Source organism: Ananas comosus, unplaced genomic scaffold, assembly GCF_001540865.1.
Source record: "Ananas comosus cultivar F153 unplaced genomic scaffold, ASM154086v1, whole genome shotgun sequence".
In the NCBI taxonomy this organism is placed as follows: Eukaryota; Viridiplantae; Streptophyta; class Magnoliopsida; order Poales; family Bromeliaceae; genus Ananas; species Ananas comosus.
This window is the reverse complement of record NW_017890808.1, coordinates 24,232-34,075: the sequence shown is the minus strand read 5'-3', so window position 1 is coordinate 34,075 and position 9,844 is coordinate 24,232. Positions and strand designations below refer to the sequence as shown.

Genomic DNA, 9,844 nt, shown 5'->3' with positions numbered 1-9,844 from the left:
TTGTTGCAGTTTGTAAACTAAGAAGCTTCGCTGCCTCACAAGTCACAACCCATTCCCTTTTTTTTTTTCACTACCAACTCACACTGTTTGTTTTATCATACACGTTAGTTTTTGCCTGAGGCTAGAGAAGGCTTTCAAAAGATCGCATACATGTCCCTTATCTTCTTGCATTCCTGCTATTTTTTAAGATATTTATATCTATATTTATTTATATTTTGTGGAACTGGTTGACTACTTCGAAGAGTTAGCGAGTATATTGCAGTTTAGACTGCTCTTTTCCTTTTATCGCTAACCTTATTACTATTAGGAATTGAAAAAGTAAACTATCCTAGAATGATGAATTTTATGCCAAAGTTTGTAACAGTGATTCTCTTCGCTTTTTTTATGCTGAAATTTGTTTTCTGATTTATTATGAAAATCTGACAGGAAAATGTGAAGACGAAGCATCCCCAATTGCTATATGAATCAAAGCTTTACAAGATTCTACTAGGAGGAAGTAATAGAAACTCCTGCATCTTCTTTTATGTCACCTGAGAATTGTACTCTTGGATGTCTTAACCTCTCTTCCTCTGGTCTGGTTTTGGCAGCTGGAATTCCAAACGTCAGATGGTTTGGTGTTGAAGGGGACTATAATGTCCTTGTCATGGACCTACTAGGGCCGAGTCTTGAAGATCTTTTCAACTTTTGTAGCAGAAAGCTGTCTTTAAAGACTGTTCTGATGCTTGCCGACCAGATGGTATGGTATTAGATAATGTTCCTGATGGGACTTCCAATTGCACCATTGTTGTTGAACCTTTTGCAATCCTGTATTTGAGTATTGTTGTTGTAATGGTCGAATGGATGTTCTTACTTGTGGTTACGTACATTGATTTCTTCAAATTTCTCAGAATGTTTTCAAATTCTTTCTCCAGTGCAATCTGCCCCTTTTCACACTTTTTTTTAAATCTTCTTCCACCTAATCATACTTCATTGATCTGCTCTTTTCAGATGTTTTCTGTCACAATAGATCAATGTGATTGCTGCTAATTCTGGTTAGTTTCTTTTATAGATCAATCGAGTGGAGTTTGTTCATTCCAAATCATTTCTCCATCGAGACATCAAGCCAGATAATTTTCTTATGGGTCTTGGAAGGAGAGCTAATCAGGTGAACCACCATACTTTCCCGATTATATGTATTTTCCCACACATCTATTGCTATAAAGTTTATTATCTATTTCTTTTTGTTACTTTGAGTGCCTATAGGTCTACATGATAGATTTTGGCCTGGCCAAGAAGTACAGGGATACTACAACGCACCAGCATATTCCATATAGGTATTATATTTTCATAACTAATTTTTTGTCTGTTATCTTGTATGTATGAAGGGAACTGCAGTTTCATTGTTTTGTATATTTTTTTAGCTTATTGTTGCAATCTAGCTCAATCCAATGTTAAGAAAACATACAAACCAATGGGCATCGTTTTCTTTTTTTTGTTTGGAGATATAATTGGACCATCTTATGCAGATGGTGCTTTTTCTTTTTTAAGCTGTTGGGATAGTTTGGGTTAATAACCACTCTAATGGAAGTGATTAAGTTTAGTTGTTTCCCTTTACTTAGTTTATCCTTCAGTGACATTATAATTGGAAGCAATAGCACTGAACTTTCCACTTCTTGTCTATTGATGTTGTATTGAATGTTGGATTAGTGGAACTCCTTTTTCTAGTCTAATGCGCTCACAAATAATGCAGAGAGAACAAAAATTTAACCGGGACGGCGAGATATGCAAGTGTCAATACGCATCTTGGCATTGGTGAGTAGAGTGTCTTCACAGTGCTGCTTTTGAAACTTTACATTCGTTTAGGATCTAGCTATTTTAAGTGCTTAATTTAATTCACTATGTGTTAGTTTGTCTTCATTTGTTCTTTACTGTTCTTGCTTTTTTCTGGTGTTCTGAAAGGTACCTGTGGTATGTGGCTGGTGAAACATTTCTGCGTTATATGTAATGCTAGTGAAAACTATAAACATCTGCAAGTAGAAATTAATGCCCAAGTGTTTTAACTATATTCATTGCTTACATAGCTTTATGTAAAAAGCATCGTACTAGTGTCTAAGTATGTATCTTTGTGTGTTGTATTTGTTCTAGACTGTTCATTCTATGCGATGTGGTTAAGCAACAGCATAAGCATATAATTCACGTGCTGATCCACGTAGTACTGCTTTGTAGAATATTTTCTGTGTCATATCCGTTGTGTGATGCGCATCCTTGTTCAGATTTTGACATTGTTTTGTTTGGGCCTCAGAACAAAGCCGGAGGGACGATTTGGAATCTCTTGGTTATGTACTTATGTACTTCCTAAGAGGAAGGTCTGTTGCCCTATTTGACTGTTTTTTTTTCCTTTTCCTGTAATGTATGTATCAGTCTTAGTCATTATACGTACGTATCATCTAAGTCATGTCTTTGTTGTTATTAGCCTTCCATGGCAGGGCCTAAAAGCCGGAACCAAAAAGCAGAAGTATGAAAAAATTAGTGAAAGAAAAGTTGCGACTTCAATTGAGGTAACAAGGCATGAGGTTTTGGAGCTTATGTGTCCTATTTCCTCTTATGTTAGTTAATCCCTTTTTTTCTGTCAAATTTCAGGCTTTATGTCGTGGATATCCTTCTGAATTTGCATCATATTTTCACTACTGTCGTTCCCTGCGGTTTGATGATAAGCCAGATTATCCATACCTTAAAAGATTGTTCAGGGACCTTTTCATCCGCGAGGGTTGGTTTTCCATTCATACTTCAGTCAAAGGGATTTTTGTACCATTACTGAGGAATGTGTAGAAAATTTGGGTTTTTAAGGGTGATAATTGTTCTTATCACTGTCTTGCAGGATTTCAGTTTGATTATGTATTTGACTGGACGATTCTGAAGTATCAGCAGTCACAGATTGCTAGTGCTCCTCAGCGTGTTCATGTTAGTCCCACACATAAATTCTCTCTTTTTTTTCCTGAATTTTCTGCTCTTGGAGGAGTGGCTGATATTCTTATGTTTCTCAGGGTACTGGGGCTGGACAAAGCTCTGGCATGGCTCCCGCCGTGGTGAATGAGAGGCAATCAGGTATACTGTTCATCTTTAGACATCGTCCCTGATGCTACAATTTTGCTTCTATCTTTTAGCTGTAATTAGCTGGTCTTTTGGTTCCTGTTGAGTTACGGAAATACAATTATCTAAAATTTTATTAATTTTAGAAATACTTCCATCCTATTATCTGTATGTGGAGTTTGTATAGTTTCTTTGAACAGATGATTCAATCGGCTCTTTAAATTGCTTTAGGTGGTGAAGAAGGTAGGACAAGTGGTTGGGCAGCAATGGATCCTTCTCGTCGGCGGGCCCCACTTCCAGTAGTTAATACAGGCAGCTTGTCCAAGCAGAAGAGTCCTGTGGGGAATGATCCATCTGCTTCTAAAGATGCCATGGTCAGTTCTATTTTCACTCGATCTGCTTTTCTTCTATGCAGTCACCTGTTTTTAAGGAGAGTAGATGAGATTTGATTAATTTATCTCTCTGCTGGGTATTTAAATATTTGAATGTTGCTTTGAATATATCGGAGTCTTGCGTGATGAACTGCAGTCCCAAAGTCTAAAGACTAGACAAGCCCAGCGTTCGCGTAGATAGCAACAAATTGTTTATCGTGCTTCATGAAAGAATTACTTGGGGCCTTAGATCTTCCATGCAACATCGAAAAATATCAAAATGTTCTAGCCATAAAGTCACATATTCAGATACTGTGGTTGCTGAGCTGCTTGTGCAAATTCTTTACAATGCTGATTTTTTTTTTTTTTTCACAGAACTATTTCCATTGCGTTATTTCCTTCAGTATATAGTAATTTTGTCGCTTGTCAAATATCTGCATCTTCCTTACCATTCCACTTTGTTTTTGTCGCATCTTTGCGATTTGAGTGGGCACGGAATTCAAATTGAAAGCCTATTTGTAAATCCTAGTCAACCCTGTTGATTTGTGGCTCTGCTAAAAAGGGCTATATCGTTGCCATGAGAAGTACAATATTTTAATAATTGTTTACCTTGTAATTTCTGACTGAGAAAGCTTATATGATGTAGCTATCCAGTGCGACTTTCTTGGGACGGCCAAGCGGATCCTCAAGGCGAGCTGCTGTTTCTAGCAGCCGGGACGCCTTTCCCACTGACTCTGACCCCTCACGAACCCGAATGACGGACGCAAGCCCTGGGGCTTTACGGATGGTTTCCGCTTCTCAGGGGAGCTCACCTTTCGGCCCTGCTGAGTCCCGGCACATCTCTTCTGGGAGGCACCCATCTAATGTCAAGAGCTATGAGTCGACCTTGAAAGGCATTGAAGGCCTTAGTTTCGACCACAACGAGAGGCTCCACTACTAAGTACGCGGCAAATGCTATATGCACCCTGTAAAAAAAGAAAAAAAGGAAAAAAAGAGAAAAGAATTAGTAATGTAGAGGACAGGATATGGTCTGTATGTTTCTTTCATCCCCGTTCATTCCCCTTCAGTTGTGAACGACGGGAGCAAAAGAAAAGGGTGGGCCTGAAGAGGCGCCTTTCAACTTCCTTTTTTTTTTTTTAACAAAAAAAACTGAGTCATGGGTCTGTAAATTGTGATGGGTGGTCTGTGGATGGGCTCCTCTTTCATGTCTTTTGGTCTTTGTGATTCGATTTTCTTGCTTGAATATTCTTTTGTGTTCGCATTTGACATCAAATGTTTATCATCTGATGGTTGCTAAGATGTTCGAAATTTCTTAGGCTTGTAATGTGTCTAATGGTTTGATGTTTTCGCCTTCTTTTCTTCCCAAAACTAAGCTAAAAATGTCGCAAATATGGAATATTGATGGAATGAAGAGGGCATGACAAAGGCATGCCAGACATACTGGAGATTGGTCTGGATGGCGAAATCAACCATTTATTTTTGAGTAATGAAACAAACTATGAAAGCTGCATTTGGTTGTCTAACATTTAAACAATATAAAAATTAATTTGTTGCATTGCAAAAGTGACTTCTGGGGCCAAGATGGCCTCTATGTATTTTGCTGGCTACCTAGTGGATCCATTTGTTTAATTGAAAATGTTGTGGGAGTTGAGATTAGCAGATACTTGGCGCTGTCATGATCTTCTCCTCACAAGTGGCACAGTTAGGAAGAATTCTTTCAACCAAAATCATGCATTTTAATGCAACAATTTTAAGCACAATAACTTTTCCCAAAAAAAAAAAAAAACAAAAAAATTGAAACGAAACCTCTGTCACTTGTATATAGGGTACTCTTTTTTTAGTTAAAGAGTATGCCTTGTTTTTCACAATGAAAAATGTCAATTGTACATCCAACTTTTAAGTGTAAATTTTACACCAATCCAATCCAAGAGTTTAGAGAACTATTTTAAGTTTTTAGTATTAAAAAATAAAATTATGATAAGATTAGTGTAAAAAAATTAGTCTACAAACGAAAAGTGTGTAAGATTTACATTCATTTTTAGATGTACAGATAGTATTGCTTTTGCACAACTAGTTTCTGAGTTGTTTTTCCCCGAGTTGCCCGCAACAAATATTTGATCCTTTTGACCAAATTCAAGAAGTTGGATCTGTTTTCAACTCTCTTAATATATTGATAAAGATTTATCTTCTTCTTCTTCCCTATATCAATAACGAGCAAGAAGACCAACATTTCACTAAGCAAGTCTCCAACCTCACCCATGTTCTTGCCAACAACTACAGTATTATTCTAATCTATCAGTCAAATACTTTTAAGCCTAAACCACAAAAACTGTTCATCTTCTCAGCATACTAACCTACTCTTCTAGAATTTTTTTTTTTATTATTCTAACGGAAGATCATTTTTAACTCTTGTAACAGCTCCCACCTCTTATTTTATCAGCATTTATATCACCATTCATTTCTATTGGCTCCATATATATTTCTAATTTTCAGGTGAGCTATAATTATGGAACACTTAGTTACAATCTAATGGTCATGCTTCTACGCAAAAAGGTTGGTAATGAAGGACCCAACATACACCTCAGAGTACATCATATGAAACTATTTTTTATTACAAATTGGCCCAGAATCTACGATTCTCTGCATCATTTGTATTTAACTTATGTTTGACAAAACAAATTAAGTCACCTCTAGTACCACAAAACAAAACGATTTGGGCATTAAACAAGTAAGTGATGTAATCAACTGCAACTAAACTAATGATTGAGAGAAACGCGTGCATGCACGGACGCATATAGTTAAAAGCAAATGGCTGAAACAAGCCAAACATGCCATCCCATCACTAGCATGACTTCTTCTCCGATTAATTGAAAAACACTCAAGAAATTATGTCAGCTTAATTGTGCATGACTCACCCCTACAAACCAGGACAAAGAGATGAGAACACGTCAAAGTAATACCTTCTTAATTAAGATAAGCTTCTGGGTCACACTCTATTGCTTCAATACTGCGAAAAAGATAGAAAGTTCAATTCAATCACACTAAGCTCCGACCTTTAATTATTGGCAAAAGGACAGAGATTCTTAATTCGCAGTTCATCACAAAACAAGCACCGACAATTTTATTAGGATATCAATTGTAAGATAGAAAACTATTCTAAACAGTCAAGGCCAATGGAAGCACCTCTGAGACACAAATTGCCAAAAGAAGAAGAATCAGAGATATGGTGTGCAAGGAACCAATTAAGTCGGACTCGGTGCTTTCGAATAGCCTAGTTGCGAAATCTCCCAGCTCTTTCGCGGGGCAACCTCTTGGTGAGATGGTGTGTATTGCTGAAATTCAAAAAAAGAAAAAAGTATAAGAGGGCGCAAAAAAGAAAAACAAAAGAGTATGTAGTCCAGTTTTAAAGAATTAGCGTAATGCCGTAAGAAGTTCTCGATCCGAGAGAGAGAATAGGTCCTGTGAGCTTCACATAATAGAATAAGAAACTAAAATGGATAGCTAACCTCCATCTTCACTAGCAGTTCTGTTGCAGTTGGAGCAGAAACAACTATATCCCTACATGCGGGCTTTATAAAACCTTCCTTCACGCCGTCGTCGAATAGAGCGAGTAACGAATTGTAGTATCCATCAACATTTAGCAAGCCAACCTGCGTAGAAATAGATGACGGTTATTTAGGTATTTCGGTTTTAACTAAAGGATTCACATTAAATTGTGATGGCAAATAGATCGGTACTAACTGGTTTTTCATGAATTCCTAATTGTGACCATGTAATCATCTCTAGTACCTCTTCCATCGTTCCAAATCCTCCTTGAAGATCCAAAATAAGCAAAATTTAAGATCCTTTTTGTAGGATTGAATTGCCGGTGTTTGTGAGTGCTAAAACTTGAACAAAAAGCTCAAAAGCTAAAGAAAAAAAAAAAACCTGGAAGAGCGATAAAAGCATCTGCTTGTCGAGCCATTTCGGCTTTCCGTTCATGCATGTCCGCAACGGTCTTTACTTCCCCGATGCTTTCACCTGATATCTACAAAAATAGATCTTGCTACCAGTAAATGATCAACAAAATTTAGCCAAAAAGTAAGTAACATCACCGCAAAAGAAAGAGTCTTTCTGATACGTGGTGAATCCACAGACGATTGTGCATTCCGTATGGACTATTCGAAAATTAACTCCCTTAAATTACAAAACTTACGACTCATACATCAGTTGTTCATGCAAGTAATTGCATTACAGTATGTAAAGAGAGCAATTTTATCATATTTTACATCCTTTCTTTCTCACTTGTCATACTACATGAGAAGAGGTGAGGATATGAGAGGACGAGAACAATTTTGTATAATAGAAGGTTAAGATATCCAAAGTCAAATACACAAACAGAAAACATCAAGGAACCAAATTGGAACAAAATGACCAAAAAAAAAGGAAAACTTGGAAAATTTTGTGTACCTCTAGAGGCTTGAGGGCCGCGGGAATTACCCTGCATATCATTTAGCACTATTAGTATCAAAACATAAACAGTAAATTTGCTAACAATAATTCACTAGAAGAGAAAATAAAACCATAAAATTCATAGTAAAACCCCACCAAATAGAAAGTTATAAATAAGTAGAGTGATTACCCAAGTACATGGCAACCTCCATGATGAACAGTTTGAGAGATCAAACCCATCAACCCCACACTCCCTCCACCATAAACCAACTCAATCTTTCTCTTCACCTACAATCCATCCAAACACACACCAATGCTAACATAAACACAAAGCCAAGGAAAACCCATAAACTATCCAACCTCATCACCACAACCCAGGAACCAAAGCAACCCAATAAGATACAAAACCAGACGCTTCAAAGCAAATCCAAGATGAGATTTTTAAGGAAACCCAGAAGAGAAGGGAGTACCAATTCGTGACCCAAATCGAGAGCCGCATCGCTGAACACCTTCCGATACCCAGAGTTACTTCCACAGAAGACGCAAATCCTCTTAAACTTGCTCAAAATCTCTCCTTCCATGGTTGTTGTTGTTGTTGCTGCTGATGTTTCCATTACCACTGTGTTATTACGCACCAGGAATCGGAATCCAATAGAACCCAAATCGAGGAGAATCCTCTTCTTCTTTCTACTTGTAATCAATATGTTTCCAAACGAATCCCAAAAAAGGGTCAACAACTATCTCTTGTCTCTCTATCTTTCTCCTAAAAATTTAATCTTTTGACGTCCTATCTCTTTCACAGCATGGTGGGAAAAAGAAAGATACAAAAATAAAAAAAAAAAGGAAAAAAAAAAAGAGAGAGAGGGTTGAGGTTGAGGAGGAGGGGAAGTCGACCGAAAGAGAGAAAGCTCCCTCACGTCTCTTTAATTTAAGTTTATTTTATTTTCTTAAATTTTTAATTTTATCTTATCTTTGTTATTCAGGTGATCTGAATGTTTGTCTCAGGGCCAATATTTGCGCCTTACGCTGCGCATACCACCATATGACATAACCTGTTTCCTTTCACTCACACTGCTTTGCTTTTAAAAAAGTTTCTGTATATATTTGGTTAGGACTGCAACTGTGTCATTTTGGGTGGAATCCAACACATGAAGCCTCCAACACTGATCCAAACTTTTTATATCCTCTGCTCGGGATTTTGTTTCCTTAATCCAATCAATCTTGTTCATTATTTTATCAGCCCCAATAATTGAACCTTATGTTTGATTGGGCTAAAATCAGGATGAGGACGGATTCGGTTGGTTTGAATCTGATCGACTCTGGTTGCTCGCATGTCAGGTTAGGTTGATTCATGTTAGATTTGATGTGAAGCCCAATTCAACCCTGATTGAAATTTGTTTACGGTTTTTAAACTCGGGCTAAACCCAAACCGTTGCGACGGATAGATCAGGCTCGGTCTTGTGGATTCAGTTTGGGAACTTGACATTTACTGAGATAAATGGCCTCTCAGTCAGTTTGAGAGATATGGATATGAAACATCTTTCCAATCAAAAATAGCACTGCAAACATCTTGTGGATGGGGAGTTTTACAGACAATTTCAGCTCTTCAGATATATATATGTATTAATGTGTATCATTCCCTGGTCACAGATAAGGAGCTTGTGAATGGATGGCTGACACAGATTAATTAACCAATTTAAAACATGGCCAGAAAATTTTCTGATAGCTTTTCCAAGGAATCCTTTTTCATCATTTGCCACCTCACTATTTATCTCTCTCTTTTTGAAAAGGTTAGTTTCTCTCTCTCTCTCTCTCTCTACTAATCAGTAAACATATGGAATTCACTCCATTTTGCAGCGATTTCTACAAAGGAAATAGGAACATGAGCCCGAAACTAGAAGCGCAACCAACGATGTAGAAACCAAGTAAAAAGGGAAAGAAGAAAAAGAAATGACATAGAAACCAAAGTGCAA

At 37.3% G+C, this 9,844-nt stretch overlaps 2 protein-coding genes across 4 annotated transcripts; one reads left to right on the top strand and one right to left on the bottom strand.

Moving 5' to 3' along the window:
- The first annotated feature begins 399 nt into the window (after window positions 1–399).
- LOC109704277 (casein kinase 1-like protein 2) lies at window positions 400–4,748 on the top strand. The gene is made up of 12 exons (XM_020225042.1): window positions 400–496; window positions 588–736; window positions 1,049–1,144; window positions 1,243–1,313; window positions 1,730–1,791; window positions 2,282–2,345; window positions 2,453–2,537; window positions 2,620–2,746; window positions 2,858–2,940; window positions 3,024–3,084; window positions 3,301–3,443; window positions 4,087–4,748. The coding sequence occupies exons 2-12, from the start codon at window positions 644–646 to the stop codon at window positions 4,378–4,380; spliced, it is 1,179 nt and encodes a 392-aa protein (XP_020080631.1). The 5' UTR covers window positions 400–496; window positions 588–643; the 3' UTR covers window positions 4,381–4,748.
- A 1,632-nt stretch (window positions 4,749–6,380) lies between these two features.
- Window positions 6,381–9,241, bottom strand: LOC109704276 (probable cytokinin riboside 5'-monophosphate phosphoribohydrolase LOGL1). 3 transcript variants are annotated; one of them, XR_002214266.1, is made up of 8 exons: window positions 8,342–9,241; window positions 8,062–8,159; window positions 7,890–7,920; window positions 7,368–7,467; window positions 7,182–7,252; window positions 6,947–7,090; window positions 6,624–6,772; window positions 6,381–6,447 (listed from the first exon to the last, which is right to left on the bottom strand). XR_002214266.1 is itself a non-coding variant. In XM_020225040.1 (7 exons), exons 1-7 carry the CDS (start codon window positions 8,483–8,485, stop codon window positions 6,683–6,685), a joined length of 678 nt encoding a protein of 225 aa, XP_020080629.1. In that variant the 5' UTR covers window positions 8,486–9,241; the 3' UTR covers window positions 6,472–6,682. The 3 variants fall into 3 exon arrangements, 2 of the variants coding, with proteins under 2 accessions (XP_020080629.1, XP_020080630.1); XM_020225040.1 differs by lacking the exon at window positions 6,381–6,447 and having other exon boundaries at window positions 6,472–6,772; XM_020225041.1 differs by lacking the exons at window positions 6,381–6,447; window positions 8,062–8,159 and having other exon boundaries at window positions 6,472–6,772; window positions 8,342–8,500.
- Between the last annotated feature and the right edge of the window lie 603 nt (window positions 9,242–9,844).

Bases quoted from the DNA above. Each gene is read 5' to 3' on its own strand.
- LOC109704277 (XM_020225042.1), top strand. From the start codon at position 644: ATGGACCTACTAGGGCCGAGTCTTGAAGATCTTTTCAACTTTTGTAGC. The intron at 1,314-1,729 runs GTATTATATTTT...CAAATAATGCAG, and splicing joins CACCAGCATATTCCATATAG to AGAGAACAAAAATTTAACCG. The intron at 2,538-2,619 runs GTAACAAGGCAT...GTCAAATTTCAG, and splicing joins AAGTTGCGACTTCAATTGAG to GCTTTATGTCGTGGATATCC.
- LOC109704276 (XM_020225040.1), bottom strand. From the start codon at position 8,485: ATGGAAACATCAGCAGCAACAACAACAACAACCATGGAAGGAGAGATT. The intron at 7,468-7,889 runs GTACACAAAATT...CTATTTTTGTAG, and splicing joins CGGCCCTCAAGCCTCTAGAG to ATATCAGGTGAAAGCATCGG. The intron at 6,773-6,946 runs GTTAGCTATCCA...TTTGAATTTCAG, and splicing joins AACTGCTAGTGAAGATGGAG to CAATACACACCATCTCACCA.